Source organism: Cavia porcellus, unplaced genomic scaffold, assembly GCF_034190915.1.
Source record: "Cavia porcellus strain 051 isolate PalLab524CR breed Dunkin Hartley unplaced genomic scaffold, mCavPor4.1 scaffold_2, whole genome shotgun sequence".
NCBI classification, from domain to species: domain Eukaryota; kingdom Metazoa; phylum Chordata; class Mammalia; order Rodentia; family Caviidae; genus Cavia; species Cavia porcellus.
Genome location: NW_026947485.1, coordinates 12,369,605 through 12,387,874, shown reverse-complemented (window position 1 = coordinate 12,387,874; position 18,270 = coordinate 12,369,605). Strand labels below are relative to the sequence as shown.

At 37.0% G+C, this 18,270-nt stretch overlaps 1 protein-coding gene across 1 annotated transcript in view; it reads right to left on the bottom strand.

Annotated features, from left to right (window-relative positions):
* Positions 1-1,003: 1,003 nt before the first annotated feature.
* Bcap29 (B cell receptor associated protein 29) overlaps positions 1,004-18,270 on the bottom strand; it is a 49,247-nt gene continuing 31,980 nt past the window's right edge. Inside the window, exons 7-8 of the mRNA XM_063238295.1 lie at positions 7,189-7,289; positions 1,004-3,637 (exon numbers count right to left, since the gene is read on the bottom strand). Coding sequence (XP_063094365.1) covers positions 3,602-3,637; positions 7,189-7,289 — 137 coding nt within the window. The 3' untranslated portion in view covers positions 1,004-3,601. The remainder of the gene's footprint in view (positions 3,638-7,188; positions 7,290-18,270) is intronic.

Genomic DNA, 18,270 nt, shown 5'->3' with positions numbered 1-18,270 from the left:
TGTCTAGGATGTTAGGAGAGACAACATATTAAAGACACCTGGTGTAATCTGTTTACTGAACAATGTGAGAGCAATTCAGAGCAAGTGTGCTGTGCTCCGTGTTGACAGGTCTATAGCTTCTTTCTATCTCGTTCTGCTTTGCTATCTTCAATTTCATGATCACGGCATGTGTCTGTTTCAGGCAGCAGGATAGAGGAAGCAACACAGAAGTTGCCACTTCATAATAATCCTCCGCACTACGTGTAATGACATGGCAATGTCTTTATGTTTAGCAGGTGTATACAAAAACTACTGTCACAAATGACATCAGACAAATTAAAGAATGGACACTGGCAGATGACAACTGGTACCCTCTGCTGCAAGCATCCATCACAGGGTGTCTCAGCCTCTGTAATACGGACAGTTTGGGTCGGATAATTCTGTTGTGTGTGGCCATTATGTGCCTTATAGAGCAGAGTTAGCAGCATGCCTGGCCTCTGTCCACCTGTAGCATTCTACTGGTGACAATCAGGTCTCTAGATACTGATAAATGTTCCTTGAGGATGTGTTTTAAACTCTGGGCAGACGAGTGGCAACAGGAAATACCTTGGAAGATAGTTAAGTTTTAGGCTCTAGATTGAGGTTCAGGGGCAGGACCCAGTTAGTGGAAGGGGATTCTAGTTCCCAAAGTACTACAAATAACCCAAGAGAAGAGCACAGGCCCGTGGAATAAGGCAGTGTGAGGGTTTAGCTCAGCGGCAGAGCACTTGCCTCGCATGTGGGTTCACCCGCAACCACACAAAGGGAACGAGGCAGCAATCTAGTTAACAGCACTGGGGTTCAAGACAGAGCTGGATAAGCAACAGGGCTGACTTCTGCCAAGTTCTAGAGTGGATAACTAGAACTTCAGTGCTCCTTCCTAGATAACAATCTAATGCAGCTTTTCAAGTAGGGAAAGTCTGATAAACCTATGTAATTCCCACAGAAAATGGCAATAAAACCTAATACATAAAGAAGTCATTACTGACAATGAAAAAAATGATTTATTGCATAGTGTAAGTCTATCCACTGGATACAGATTTTCTCACTTAACATGGTTTGATAGTATCACCGGTCAGGCAAGTAATAGGAAGAATATCAACCAGCTTGTGAATTAGTATGCTTACAGTGGAAAAGTGCAGACTTTGAAGCCAGACTGTCTGTTCAAACTCTAGCTTTGCCTGGCAATATTATAGGCTTAGCAAATTAAGGGTCGTCTGTAAACGAAGACCACAGTAATATCTAGGAATCCAGCATACCTGAATTCTAGACTCAAATCCTGACCCTGAAATCTAACTTCTCTCCAGTTTACCTGGAGAAAATTGCTCAAACTTTTGATATCCTGTTACAGAGCTGTAAATACTGTTAAGATCCCCTAAATGTAAACTTTAGCTTTTTCATGTTCTTCTAAGAGAACCCCAACTTTCTCCTAACTAGACGGTCCGAACAACATTGAGAATCACTGTTATTTAGTTTTTATAATAACTATTCTAACTTTATTATTCCCATTTAAAAAATTATTTTAAAGAGAAGAAAAGAAAAACAAAACAGACTTTCAAAACATACTAATGAGAGTAACAATAATTAATACATTTGAAAATGAAGCCCTGGAAAATCTGAGTAACTTCCTTTAAAGATCAGATGGCTAAATAAGTGGTGAACGTAGGATTAGATTTTGGTTCTGCCAGTTCTAAAACTGCAGTTTTTCCTTTTCTGTATGTTGTTCTGGCAAAAGACTTGATTTCTGCAGAGCAGGCCAAGGCCCCCAATACTCACTACCCTTATGTTTACCCCTCGAGCTCTCGCTTCGGTATTTCTAAGTCTACGCCTTGAGCTGTCGTTTGTGCAGTTCTCTCCTCCTTCAGCACTCCCTTTTCTGGTTATTTATGGTACTGTCAGCCCATATGGTCTCCAGTTTCTTACTTTTGTTAAATGTCTCCTCTATGTGTGTTTTCTAGCAGTAACTCTTGACTTTTATCTGAAATAAAATTACGTATTTGTTCATTTCATCCACTGTCCAATAAAACTTTAAAGATACATTAAGCTGGAGTTAAAATTGTAATACAGATCAGAGGATGAAGCAGGGCATGGTGCACATTTCCATAGCCCCAGCTACTCAGGACACTAGAGTGGACTGCAACTCTGAGGCCAACCCGGGTAGCTTAGTAAGACCTTGGTTCAAAACAAAAAATAAAAAGGGCTAGCTCAGCACTCTTTGGGTTTAATCCCCAGTATTGCAAAACAAACAAATCCCCAAACAACACCTCCCAGTAGTATTTAACAAACAGTAAAAAGAAAAAATTCTGGTTATTATTTTTCCTTTTTTTTATATTTAGAGCTTTATGAGACAAGGAAGTGGATTTTCATGTTTAAACACTGAAACAAACAAAATCAAATTATTATAATCATCTCTAAATGAGTACTGAATGGAAAAATAATATTTAATATTCAGAATGCAGAAACATCTCAGAGAAACCAGTGTGCATATGCTTGAGGTAATATCTATATAACTTTCACATCTAGAGAAAACGTTGTGTTTTTGACTATATTATGTATTAACTTTTTTTTTTTGTCTTTTTCTTTTTCATTGGTACCAGGGATCAAACTCACGACCACACACTTGCAAGGCAGGCACTTATGCCGCTGAGCTAAATCCCAGCCCCTATGTATTAACTTTTAAGTCAAGAATTCCACAACGCAAAATAAGCTCAGTTCAGTGCTGGGACAGTTATGCAAAGAGATGTCAATTCTACTGCTGGAGAAACCTGAAAAGGCAGAATACTCACTAAGTATGTGGTACTAACATAAATGTCAATAAAAAAGTCCAATAGTAACAAAAATATAATTATCAATACAGTGTCTTCTTATAGCAAACCATAGTACCATCAGTCAAAAAAAAAAAAAAAAAGGTCATGGTTTTCATTACTCTAAGTCGTTTCTATAAACACAGTGGCTACTTATTATTTATCCTTATCTAATGTTCCTGTAAACAATTTTGCTGCTATTGAGCCCTATTTTCTAATACATTAGCATCATTATTCAATTATTTTCAACTTGTTTTTTTTTTTTTTTCTTCTTTATCGGTACCGGGGATCGAACTCACGACCACCTGCTTGCAAGGCAGGTGCTTATGCCGCTGAGCTAAATCCCCAGCCCCTTTCTTTGATTTTCAACTTTTTTTTTTTTTTTCATCATTCAATTATATTAATGAAAAGGCATCAAAGCTTTCAAGGCTATTAATGGTTTCATGCAACTTAAAAATCTAATTCTGAAAGTAATTAGCTAGTGAATTTTTTCTTTTATTTGTAAATAACCATCATATGCCAATGTTATTACCAAATGTAAATATGGTATTTAACATGCTTGTAGGTTTTTAAAGAGCTGGAATATACACTTTATAATATACCTGAAACACTATCAAATATGTTGACAGTATTATTACTATACACCTTACATGTAGCAGTAAAAATAGAAACTATTGGCCAAAGTACATTTCTCCAAAATGAATTTTAAATTTTCTGTGGATGCCATCTAACAAATATTATTATCTTGACATGGTGTATCACAGTCTTCTTCATAAAGTTCACAGGTCTTTCTTACTGCCTTTCTGTAAACGATTCTGTAAGAAAAAAATACAACATTCAGTATAGCAAAGAGAAACAGATTCATAAATACAAGAATTTTTAAAAACTTTCTTTTCCATGCATAGTTAATTGTAGGAACCCTCAAATGTGAAAATGGACTGAAAAAGCCCTATTCAAAAAACTGTAAAGTTTGAGTTTTGCTTGAAAAAATGTTTACAGGAGAAATGTTTACAATGTTGTAAGTTCATTTTTTCTACAGCTTAACCTATTTTGCTTTTGTTTTACAGGTTACTCCATGAAAACAAAATGTTTTAAATTTCCCTACTGAGTCCAAGAGCTGGGAGGGAGGGATGAGAACGGGGATGTAAGAATTAAGATGTGTTATATTCACATATCAATTCCCAGTGTAACCACTATGCACTGACAACATGGACTAATACAAATAAAAATTATCTGAAATCCTCCTACTGCAAACCATATATTTTTTTGGCAAGGAAAGAATAAAGGAAAGCAAAACAGAACAAAACAATAAACCCTGTTGGGGTGGCTTAGTATTTTTTGGTCTTTCTCAAAGGAGAACTGGCTTCTACAATTGTACTTTCCTGATATGACCGTAAGGGCCTGGGGATATAGCTCTGCAGCATAAACACCTGCCTGGTAAGCACAAAGTCCTGAATTCAATTCCAGATACCAAAACATATATATATATATAATCATACTACATCATTTAAATCTAGAGGAACATGAAATAAAAATTAATCTTAGGCAATCACATGACGTAAAGTAAATCTAGATATCAAGAAAGAAACCTCAAAATAAAATTGCAGAGTGCTATTGTTTGTACACTGAAAGCTCAAATTGTTGTACAGGCTGAGTATTAATGCTTTCATAGCAACCTGACATTAACTTTCAGCTTAACATTAAGACAGGATTAGATAAGGTATTTTGAACGCTAAACTATCATTTTTACATGTTGATACATAGTAGGCCAATTTAGATAAAGACAAAATTGAAAACTTTAATGGAAGTGTTATTAAGGAACAGTCGCTATATGAAGGGTGATTTTCCAAAATCAAATTTGAAAACTGGCAGACGCTGATACATTTGTGATGCCAATATCCCCTTGCTAGTTCTTTTCCTTTTTTAGAAGGCAGCCAGGGCAAATAAGGAAAGATAAAGGCTTCATGTTTTGAAGGGACTGTTTTCTAACATTTATATAGTGCTTATCACAGAAAGGTGACCAGCTAATGGAGTTAAAAAATACAAAGTGAGATTTGATTACAGAAAAGAAGCCAGTTTTCTCATCTTTTAGTTTTTCTTAGTGTTTTAACAGTTCTGTTTAAAATGGAAGTTTCATATCCTATTGTTAAGGTTTTCAACAGAAGTAAAATTCAAGGGGCCACGAATATAGCTCAGAAGTCCTAAGTTTGATTCCAGGCACCAAAAAAAAAAAAAAAAAAAAAAGTAGTAAAATTTTCATGAGGACAAATAATTTAGCTTTTTACTATCAATTACCTTTTGGTTTTTCTGAAGGTAAACATTAAAATTCAGGAAACATGGAAGAAAATACTCTAAATAAATGATACCTAAATTTCAGATTCTTAGACTAGACAGTGTGAGTTGGGTTAGGTGTATGGGAAAAAATGTAATCAATCAAGACACCAGTTGACAGCATCTTATGGCTACACAGTCCTTTTCTTGATTCAAGGTATTTAAAGTGCTTTCTTGGACATGATTTTGTATTTATAATGTATTATACTTCTCACTTAACTAATGAAGTAGCCAAGGTACATGAATGTCAAATGATTCAGCTGAGGGTTCCAGGACCTGAGGGTTTTTAACCCTTCAACCTAAGATATTTATTACAGGGAGTTGGTTTTAGGTAATGGGAGGAGACTCACCAGACAGGGTGCTGAGGTACCTCAGCGATTAGCAACAACAGAAAACCACCGCCACCACATTGGGGAGGAGGGACGAGGGACAAGGGACAAGACAGTTAGGGAGCTCAGGAGTGAAGGCCAGTAGGTGGCTGCTGCTCTGTGGGAGCTGGGGACCACAGAATGGAGGCACCGGAGCACAAGGGAGACGGTTCCAACAGAAAGAGCAGGAGAAAGCCCTGACTGTCTCTTTCCTCCTGCTTTCAGTTGCCTGCTAGTGCTTCCGCTGGGCAAATCTGCCCAGAAGTCAGAAATGAGTAATCCTGGGAAACACACCTCCCTCCTTGCGGGAAGGAATGGAATCGTGGAGCTAAGAATGCATCTAGGAACACACAGTCCTGGCCAGCACAGGCTAAAGAACATAGTTAATGATGGAGGTTCTGGAGAAAGAGTTCTTGACTTTGAATGCCAAGTTTAAATGCTGCCACTTTCTAGTTCAATGACGTTGGGTAAATTACATAACATTGCTGGTCCTCAATTTCCAAGCTCACAAACTACAGATATTAAAATCTACTTTACTGAATTAAATGGGAAGCAAACCTGACAGCTTACATGAATCAATCAGCCAAGTGCTTTGTCCAGAACATACACTCAGTAAATGTCACCTATTAAATATTTCAAGAGTGGGCTACAAGTAGAAATTAGTTCAAGGCCTAAAAAATAAGAGCCAACTCAGACGGCACTTAGTGCATCTGGGAAGAGGTCCTTTTCCTAAGAAACAGGTACGTATAACAACTTTTTTTTTTAAAGGAAGGAATTACTTATAAAAGTGTTCTACATTCTTTGCCAAGAATGTGAAATCTTCAGCTGGAGGTGGCTTTCTGGAGGGTTGGCTGAGGAAATGGGTTTAGGAATCTTATGGTTACACATTTTTCAGAGATGGTAAGAGTTACCTTTAGCTTTTACAGTTACTAGTTGTTACTACACTAAGCAGTACACACTGGCCTTAAGAAATGGAGGTTTTCCTTTCCTCAAGATTCTAAACATTGTTACCACCCTGGCAATGGTGTGACACTGATATGGATGCTCATGCTGAGTACACTCTGACTTCAGAAATAAAAAAGTACCGAGGCAGACACCCAGGACAAGGTGACTCCTTTGCTTCCCATGGTGGATCTTGCACATGTCATGGAGACAAAGCACCTATTTAAATGCTGCAGTCTCTTGTCCTAATATACCGAAAACACTGAGACAGAAGGAACAGTGTGATGCTAAACATCAGTTTTGGCCTCATTTTGTTATGAATAGTGGCTAATATTCTAACCAGGAAAACTTAAAAATTTCTAGAACCAGGGCTGGGGATTTAGCTCAGCGGCATAAGCGCCTACCTCGCAAGCAGGCAGTCGTGAGTTTAATCCTTGGTACTGATAAAAAGGAAAAAAAGACAAAAAAAAAATTTTCTAGAACCTGGTTTGGTTTTCAATGCCGCCACTTTTGTGGCTCCATACTTTTGTTAAAATTTCACCCAAAGTGGAATGTTGTAAGTTAGCCTATCAGCAATTCTCTATAACTATCTCATATTCTGGATTCTTTAATCATTTAATCATAAAGCCAAGGTTAAGTACCTCAACTGGATTTGGCAAGGGTAATTAAAATAATTTCCTCAAGTAATTAATATTTTTAAAAATGTAGATCCATGAAGTACTTACCTGAAGTTCTGAGTGTTCTTTTAAGAGCCGATCATACTCTTTTGAAAGTCTCTCTGATTGCATCTTCATTGTCATCACATCATTCTGTGCCTTAAAAAGAGCTAAAAAATATCAAACAATTTTATTTTGAAACAATTTCAAATTCACAGAAAAGTTCCAAGACTTAGAGAGTACCTAGATGATATTATATTTTCTTTATACACAACTATTTTCTTGAGTCATCTGAGAATAAGTTGCAGGCAGAATGTCCCTTTATTTTTAATACTGCACTATGTGTTTCTTAAGAACAGGTCATCCGGGGGCTGGAGATTTAGCTCAGTGGCATAAGCGCCTGCCTTGCAAGCAGGCAGTCATGAGTTCGATCCCCAGTACTGATAAAAAGGAAAAAGACAAAACAAAAACAAAAACAAAAAAACAGGTCATCCTCTAACTATACAATCATAGATATTTACAGATGTTAGGAAGCTCAATACTAACATAATACCTTTAATCTCATCTACTATCCATATTCGTGTTTTGGCATTGTACCAATCATCTCCTTTTTATCATGTTTTTCACTTTTTTTTTTGGTCTTTTTCGTTTTTATCGGTACCAGGGATAGAACTCATGACCACACACTTGCAAGGCAGGCGCTTATGCTGCTGAGCTAAACCCCCAGCCCATGTTTTTCACTTCTACTCAAGGATATAGCTCTGGGTCATCCACTGTATTTTGCTGTTGAAGGCTATTTAGTTTCTTTTAATGTGGGACAATTTTCTGATCTTGCCGCATCCTACCTTACCTCATTTTTTGTGACACTGACATTTTTTAAGAATACGAGCCACTTTTAAAACAGGAAATTCTTCATTTTGGTTCTGTCTGATATTTCTCATGGTGTAATTCAGGTCATAGTGCCCACTCACATGTGAGTGCGACACTGGTGATGTCTGATGCCTTCTCGAGCATTCACAAGCCAATCACATTTAGAGGTTCTCTGTCTCTTACTGCTTTTTTCTATTTTAGAGTTACAATTTTTCCCCTTATAACCAAAACAGCAATCCACAGTAAGATGATTTATACTATGCAAACAATCTGCTCCTTGTCAAAACATCTCCCCTCTACTTAGCATCCATTGATAATTCTTCCTAAGCCAGTATCACCTATAACAGATGCAAAGTGGTGATTTTCCAACTTCATAGTGATGGCCACACTGATCAGCCAGTATTCCACTGTACAGAAGATGTCCTCTCTTCTCCATCTATCTGACGCTACATCTGTTTTTCCATCATCATCATTATGGACTCACAGTTTCCTATTTCTTAGTGATTTATAATTCTTTTTTTAAAAAACCTTTCATTTTAAAAAGAATAAAACAAAAGAGAACAGATCAAAGCAAATCAGAACAGAACAATGCAAGCAACACAGCACTTCACAACAACTAGACATCAACAGTAGCTACCATAATGTCTCTTTTCTTCAAAATTGTTCAGCATACCTTAACATACATTATTATCAAATGTAACAATGTAGTATAAAACCATTCAAAAGAATAAAAGCATTATAGGACTTCAAAACCAAGTAAAGGAAATGAATAATGGCTACTACAATATCTCATTTTCCTCTAAAATTTGTCTACACCAAGTGATTTATAATTCACTGTAGAAATATTTTGATGCTGAAATTTTTCCTCGATTTGTCTGGAACTTCAGGCTGACTCCTTATTCCTCTGGTTATTTTATTTTATTTTTTTTAGTGTCCCTTTACTTTCTGGCAGGAGATATTCCATGCTTACCCTAAACTTTCCCTGGCTCTGCAGGGTCTCAGGCTTATAGAAGAGCTATCAGAGAAAATGCATAGAAAACAAAATTACTTTACCATTTTTGCTAAGGGATGGATGACCATATTTCTGTTAGAACAATCACTTTGTACATAAAGCTAAAAGCATGGGAGGAAAGACTGACACAGGTTTCACCTCACGATAATGACAACACTAAGGGTTATATGTTGACCTTTGTCTACCAAAGAACTACAGTCAGAATACAGATTCATGTCCTTAGATAGAAATAAAAAAAAATGACAACACATTATAGAGAAGATGCTAATGAGAAAAACATGTAGGATAGAAATGTAATCCAATATGGGATACACAAAGTCATTACACCTGAAAAATTTTCCCTTGAATAGCGCTTCTCTTGGGTAACAAGGCCGGGCGGGGGGGGGGGGTTGTATCAGGATCCCAGACTTCAGGTTAAACCACAAACGCTACTGTGGATAAAAACAGCACTGGACTGGCAAAACAAAAACAAAAAACAAAAACAAACAAACAAAAAACTCCAATCTTGTGAATCAATGGAACAGAATAGAAAATACAGAAACACTCTGTTATGTTATCATGGGGTCAAATCCTTTTGCTGGAGGAAAGGTAGCCTCTTTAACAAATGGCACTGGTAAAACGGGCTGTCCACATGCTAAAGATGGACCCTACACCCAAATCTCTCACCATAGATTAAACTAAAATCAAATGGGCTAAAGATCTAAACTTTGAACAGAAACAATCTACTAGAAGACAAAACAGATAAAACACCTGAAGACATAGGTATAGTCAAACACTTTCTGAACAAATCCCTGGCTACACAGTAAGCAGCACCAAGAATCAACATATAAAGATCACTTCAAATTAAAAAAGCTTTTGCACAGGAAAAGAAACCACCAACAGAGTGAAGAAACAACCTACAGAATGGTAAAAAATTTCAGAGAAGGAACTACTATCTAGAATACACAGAGAAGTAAAACAATTAGACACCTCCTCAAGACCCAGTCAAAAACCAGGCATCTGAAGTGAACAGACACTTCCCAGATGAAGTAGCACAAATGGCCAAAAAAATACACTAAAAAATGCTCAGCAACACGGGCCATTTGAGAAATGGAAATTAAAAAGAACACTGAGCTTCCATCTCGCCCCAGAACAAATGGCTATCATCAAGAAATCAACCAACAACAAATGCTGAAGGGGCTACAGGTGAAAAAAGAACACTTTTTTTTTCACTGTTGGTGAGAGTATAAACTGGTATCACCACTATGAAAATCACCATGGTGATTCCTCAACAAATAACACTAGAAATTCCATTTGACCCAGCTATACTCCTTGTAGATGTCTTCCCAAAGGAGTTAAAGACATCATATTACAGTGACATAAATTATATTTATAGTGGAACAATTCATAACAGCTAAATCTTAGAAATAGCCTATCTGTTCACTAACAGATGAATGGACATAGAAAATGTATTTACACATAATGAAGTATTACTTTGCCATAAATAAGGATAAACTTGAGTCACTTATAGGAAATGGACAAATGATATCATAATGTTAAGTGAAATGAGACATTTAAGCTAAAGTTAATGCATGGTTTCTTTTCCATAAAAGCTCTCTACACAAATAAAGTGTAAAATAAAAGGAAAAATAGTGCTTTTTAAAATTATTTTTCCAGAGCTGAGGATATAGGTCAGCAGCACAGTGCCTGCCTGGCAAGCATGAGGTTATAAGTTTGGTAACTGGTTAAAAAAATCCAAAATAGGAAACTCCTGAATTAGTTCTACATTTAATTCTGCATATGTGGCCTTTGGAAGTTTTATGTTTGCAAATCTTTTAGGGTTGGACTTTTAGGGAAAATAGCATTTATAAATGTAAAAGTAGCTTCTATTGGCATGATGAAATGAAAACTACAGATTTTATTTATGAATAATGTAGCTGCCTTTCTTTTTGAGAAGTCATTTTAATATAAATATATAAGCCACTATCAATTAAAATGCTTTACCTATGAATACTTCCTAGCCTGCTGTCAAGACTTTCCATGTTGTACTGCATCTCTCTTGTCAATATGGTATCACTACCTATAGGACACTGGTACGTGCACTTTCAAAGTGGCTCATACAATGGAGGAGTGACAGTGTACATTTTAATCTAGACAACCACGGATAGCTATATTAAACACCACAGCTTTATAATATCCTCTATTTCCTTCTATATATTCATTATTCTTTTTTTTTTTGTCTTTTTTTTGAGACGGGGTCTCGCTATGCAGTTCAGGCTGGCCTTGAGCTCACTTTGTAGTCCAGGCTGGTCTTGAACTCCCAATGATCCACCCACCTCAGCCTCCTGAGTGCTGGGATTACAGGCGTGAGCCACCAGGCCCAGCTATATTCATTATTCTAAATGAGGTATTAAGACTGATGTTGACAAATTTAAAAGAGTATTACTTGGCAAAGTTAGGCATGGAGGAGAGATTTTTTGGTGGCAGAGAAATTTCATCGGACCAGAGCTACAATTCGCAAGACTTTATACATTCATTTTCAATTAGGGTTCTATCATAAACACATTTCCTATAGGTCCCTTGAAATATGAAGCTCAGTTAATGTTACTGTCTGGGTTCACTTAAAGTATTGAAGAGCATCTATTTCTTGGCACATAAAAAGGAAAGCAGGAAGCACAAGCTAACAATGCCTGATTAGCTAACAGCGGTGGTTTTAAGAGTGCTGGTGCTGTGGTCTGAATTCTGTCTTCCCCTAACTCCGGTGGTGAAACAGCCACCAACGTGTGGTATGAGGAAGCAAGGCTGGGCGGGGATTAGGTCACCACAGCGCAGCCCTCATCACCGGGATCACGCCTGAACAAAAGAGGCTCCACAGAGCAGTCTCTCCATTCTGCGAGGACAAGTGAGAAACCTCTGTCTGTAAGCTGGGAAATGGGCACTCACCAGATACTGAATCTGCTGGTGCCCTGATCTTTTAATTTCCCAGACCCCAGATCTACCAGAAAACATTTATGTTGTTTATTAGCTATTGGGTGTTCTTTGTTATAAGGAGCCTGACAAACCAAGACAGTCAGGAGCTTGTACTCCACAGGGGTTGGTCTCAATGTTGAAGTGATTTATACTTAAATTTCTGATACAAATAAACTTAGAAATTTTAATCTGTCTTAAGACATTAATTCATTAGTATTTGTTTTTTTACTAAAGAAACTAGGGAACCACTTGTATAGCCATCTAGTAGTTCCTTGTGATTGTTACTGATATGAAGCTGTAACAAAACAATAGCAGGAAAATCCTGTTTCTCTGCTACTTACCAAGCCAAGAAATCAGCTGCTTATTTTGTTCTGTATCTCACTAGGTATCAATAAGCTTAATGATTACTATCATTCTGAATTCACTTAATTCGGGAAAACTGTTGTTGTCTCAAGGCCTTTTGGACTATTTGCAAGTTCTTTATGTCTCACTTTACAAAGACTGCAATACTGAGTTTTGGATGTCTCCTTCCAAAGCTGTGTCTTTAACTAAGGGATTACATAAACTTGTCATCTGACGTGAATATGCTTGTTTTATTTTGAGCCATATTATTTTGGAAGCAGTACATATAGGAGAAACATTACTGAATAAGGAGGTCTGAGGTAATACACTTAAGTTGCCCTGCTATTTCAATATTCTTATCTGCAAAACTGGCTCGCTATCACTTGCCAGTAGCTTTTTTTTTTTGTCTTTTTCCTTTTTATCGGTACCGGGGATCGAACTCATGACTGCCTGCTTTCAAGGCAGGTGCTTATGCCGCTGAGCTAAATCCCCAGCCCCAGTAGCTTTATAACAATACTGCAGCACTTCATGAGAATACTGGCCAGCTTTAATTAGCAGCTAGGTTATGTCTTAGTCCCTGAAGACTTTCTTAAGGCACTGCACTATTTACCAATAAAGAAAAACCATAACCAATGTTACAGTGACATACAGTAAGGCAAAGTATTCATAAAAAATGACAAAAAAAATATTTGTGGTCTTTTCAAATGCCAAACTTACATTTATGGAACTATTTGCACAGTGAGAGGAGCTGATAAGACCAATGCACTGTGTCAACATATTGTATCAGTGTGATTTCTACCACAGATAAGAGACTCTACCAGCTAAGCCCTACCAGGAAATGGGAGAGAAAAACTTCAGAGGCTTTGGCATGATAAAATTGGACTGTTATATATAGTAGTTGCAAAGACTGATCTAGAGGAAAATTCTTTACTTGAAAAATTTCCCTAAGGCTAGTGTTTCTATCCAGTTCATCTGGTTCTGTTTTGTGGAAACTGAGAATGTAATACACTGGAATTCCATAGTATTTAATCTTCAAATATACTATCCCTTTGCCAGTAATCAATTATTGTACTATTAACCTACAGTAATGCTTCCAACAGACTTGGAAAGCAGATACACAAACTTTAGTAAGGAGCATAAACTGTGGTTTTAATCCAAAATATTTTTATACAGGCCAAACTGTCAGGGTCCATGTAGGCAAGGCCTGTATTTTATTCATCTCACTGATGACTCTACATCCATATCTAACAAGCTCTGCTGATCCCACTTCCTTTGGATCTCTCCAGTTGACCCTACTCCTTCACGGAGACCACTCTCATCTCTAACTGAAATAGATTCCTCACCAAGTTACTCAGCTACTCTACTTCACTGTCCGCAGAGCTGACAATGCTCAAACCTTCACAACAGGGCCTCCACAACATGACAGATGAGGCCCCACAGGACCGTCCCTAGGTCTGCCACTCAGCTCTCCCCATTGTTTCCACCTTGGTTCATGTCCAGCTGCAATGAGCTCCCTGCAGTACCTTTAAAGCACCGTCCTCTTTCAGTCCAACGCTGCTCATTTTGTTAGAACACTGGCCCAGCCCCAGTTAACCCCGTCTCACTGTCTCACTCGTTCTAACCCACTTGATTTGGCTCATTAACATCATCCTTTAAGTACATCTTAAGGAACTGTCTTTGCTCTCCAGCGCTGGCTTCCAATGCATCTCAAGCTGACCTTCCTCACAGCGCTTACGTGAGGGTTAACTATGTCCTCACCCAGACTTGGAACTATTCCAGAATAAGAGCTGTGTCATTTCTCTCTTTGTATGGTAGGTAAAGTATGTTCCTTGAAGGAAGAAAAGAATAGGTAAGTGAAAATGTAAGCTTTAAGCATCTGAAAAATTCACTTTTGTGAGGCCAGTTCACCTCCTAACAACGCGAAATGCCAGGTGCGCAGTATGAGGTGCTGTTAGTGACCTGATGAGACTCTTGGTTGCAACAAAGTAAAACACAAGAGTCAGGGGCTGGGGATTTAGCTCAGCAGCATCAGTGCCTGCCTTGCAAGCAGGCAGTCGTGAGTATGATCTCTGGTACGGATAAAAAGGAAAAAGACAAAAAACAAACAAACAAGTATCTTTTCAATCAAAAAACAAAGTTCAGGATAGCTGAGATCCAGGGAGCAAACAGACCTTTCCTGAAATACTTCAATGAAAACACACTCATGTTACACACATACTACCCCAGAACTAAAAACAAGATACAAAGAAATAGTATCGTAAAATTCAGTTTGTTTAAAAAAAATCAAAACACTGAATATAAGAATAGGGTGCAAAGTATGCCTGATAAGTCTAGAATTTCTTGTAAGTCCCAAAAAGTAAGGAAGTAAGAAAAAACAAAATAAAAAATAAGAAATACTCAGAATACTGGGGACATGTCAAAGGGATACAATAACTAACCAAAAGAACCCTCCATGGCCCAAGCAGGGCAACATGAGAGCCAAAATAAAGCAGCATGAAATTATAATCCAAAGTATAACTTAACACTCATGAGTTCACATCAATACAATTGAATACACGGTGAACAGATACATTTGTGCAGAATAATCCCGAATACTTTATGCAGATACTAAAGGTAGAGTACAACTCTTTGGTTAAGTGTGGGCTCTTAACAGTGACATCCTCCTAATGATTACAGTTCGGAGTGGAGAAAGTAACTTTTTAACACAGAAACATGAGAAACACTATCCTGGTCAGGTGCTGGAGGTCACATCAACAGTAATAAATCATGACTGGGTGTGGCCGTAACAGGATCACTGTGAGTTCAAGGCTGGCCTAAGCTACATAGAGGGTCTGTCTCAAAACCAACCAACCAACCTGTGACAAATCCTGCTAATATCATGCACTCTTGAAGTAATGTGATGCAAAATGGCACTTTACCTTGTAACCCTCTCAAAGCCTACACAGCTCAGTAAAATCACAAGAAAAATAGTACATAAGTCTCAGTAAAACCATAATGTACAAAACCCTTGAGTAATGCTTTTAAAAACTGTCAAGGTTTCAAAAATTAAAAAAAATCAGAAAAACTATTAAAACCAGTGGAGCCTAAGGGAAACATGACTGCTAAATGTAAGGTGGCATTCGCAGTGGGATGCTGGACGGGGAAAAAAAAAAAGACATGAAAACTCAGGAAATCTGAATAAATCATGGACTTTAGTCATTAATAGTGTGTCAATACTGGGTATCAACTGTATAAATGTACCACATTAATATAAAACACTAATAATGAGAAACTGGATGTGGGAAAAATGGGAATATTTTGTACTACTTTGCCAATTTCTCTATTAATCAAAACTGTTTCAACATAAAGTGTTTATTTAAAAAACTACCATGAGACAAAGCAAAACACTATGTATATAGGATCATATCAACAAAATTCACCGCACTATAAGAACTAAGTTACTAAGAACTTATCAAAATGACCTAAATTCTTTTGTTTAATGAATAAAAACTTTAAAAAATTTTAAAAAGTTTTCTGATATTTTAAAATTATGTATTAGACAACAGCATCAAAAAAATTAAATACTTAAGAATCTGCCTAACAAAAAAAAGAATCTGCCTAACAAAGGAAGTAGATCTTTAACTGAAAACCATGGCACCCTGAAAAAGGAGATCGAAGAGGGTATCAGAAAATAGAAAAGAAAGCTGTGAGTGGTGGCACATGCCTGTAATCCCAGCACTTAGGAGGCTGAGGCAGGAGGACTGCTGTGTGTTCTTGACCGTGGGGGGTATAAAAGTGAGTCTAGGCCAGTCTGAATTACACAGTGAGACTCGGTCTCAAAGAAAAAAACAGGGAAATATATTCCTTGCTATTGGTTAGAAGAACCAACATAGTAAATAAAAATAGTCACACTGCCAAAATTGTTATACAGATTAAATATAATCCCAATCAAAATACCAGTAATATATCTCATTGAACTAGATGAAACATTCCTAAAATTCACCTGAAATAACAAAACAATTCTGGGCAACAAAAGCAAGGCCGGAGGGTATCACAATTCCTGACTTGAAATTATGCTTCAGCTACTGAGATTAAAACAGCATGGTACTAGAAAATAAAAAGACCTACAGATCACTAGAAGAAACAACTCCAAACATAATTCAGCCACCTTATCTTCCACAAGGGGCTGAATATCCTCACTGAAAGAAAGATGGTCTCTTTAATAATGGTGCTGGAAAATTTGGCTTTCCATTAAAACTGGACATATATCTTTCACCATGCACTAAATTAAAATCAAAATGCACCAAAGATCTAAAAATTGTAACAGAAACACTAAATATGCTGGAAGAGAGAACAGGTAGAACTTTTGAAAATGTAAGAATAGGCAAAGACTTTATAAACAGAAACCTTATTGCATAGAAACTATCACAAAGAATAACTGCGACCTCATCTTATTAAAAAGCTTCTGCACAGCAAAAGAAATCACTGACTGAATAAAGGGACAACCCACAGATTGGGAAAAATCTTTTGTCAGCTACTCCTCAAACAAAAGATTACTACCTAGAATATATATGGAAGTAAAAAAAAAAAAAAGAGAACCGCCCCATTTAAAGATCTGATGAAAAACGGACATCTAAGATTAGTACACACTTCTTAGATGAAGAAGTAAAATATGTTAAAAAGAAGTTCAACATCAGGGGCTGGGGATTTAGCTCAGCGGCATAAGCGCCTGCCTTGCAAGCAGGCAGTCGCGAGTTCGATCCCTGGTACCGATAAAAAGGAAAAAGACAAAAAAAAAAAAAAAAAAAAAGTTCAACATCATTTGAGATGCAAATTAAAAACACTGAGATTCCATCTCACCTCAGAAAGAATGGTTATTATCAAGAAATCAATCTGTAACAAATGCTGGTGTGGCTGTGGGGAAAAAGCAACTTTTTTCTATCGTTGGTGGGCGTGTAGATTGGTGCAACTACTGTGGAGATTCCTCAAAAAAACTAGGACTAGAGGTCCCTTTGACCAAACTATCTCCCTTCTTGGTATTTCCCCAAAGTATTAAAAGCATCCTACCACACTGATACATGCACACCCATGTTCATAATAGCACAGTTTGTAATAACTAAATTTTGGAAAGAGTCCAAATGCCCAACAGCCAATGAATGGATAAAGAAGATTTGTATACAATGGAAGTACTACTCAATCATAAAGAAGGATAAATTTGAAACATCTCTAGATAAATGGATGCATACCTTGAGACCATGCTCTTAAGTAAAATAAATCAGAAACACATGTGTAAATATCACATTGTTTCTTTGGTGTGAAAACTGAAAGTGTAAATAAGGACCAACTAATAGATATTGCAAAATAGGAAAAAATGTTCAAATGGGAAGGGGCACAAAGGAGGGAGAAAGGAAGAAAGGAAAAAAATAAAAAGGAGATAAAAATAGAAACAAACTTGTAAATAAGGGGATGAGGGGGTAAAGGTAGGGGAGGAGAATGCAGAAAAAGAATCAAGATGTATCATGTACAGATACAAATTCCATATGATGAACTTGATTGCTATATATATCTAAACTGTGCCCATAAACATAATTAATGACAAAGATTATGTTAATTATAGTATCTTAAAAAATGAAATAAGAGTAGTACTCTCAAGAAAAGTCAGATGGTGGAAAGTGGGAAACACACAAGAAAACGTAAACTATCAAGTCACAGAGGACAACTTCTCTGTATAAATCTTATATTAAAAGGTTTAAATTAAGTGTTAAGAGACAACATGATTACAGACATCAGTTCATAAAAACAGAAGGGCTGAGAAACTAAGGCTGCAATGGCCATGCAAGCCTTTACTGTTTTCATCAAAAAACTGAGGCAGGTCATTTTTGTCCTGGTCTCAGGATATACAAAAGGATCCTAGTCCTTATGACCATAAAAGATGAAGTTATTACAGAGATGAAAACTACACTTAAGATCAGGGAATCCATTCATTGATTTGTTCAACA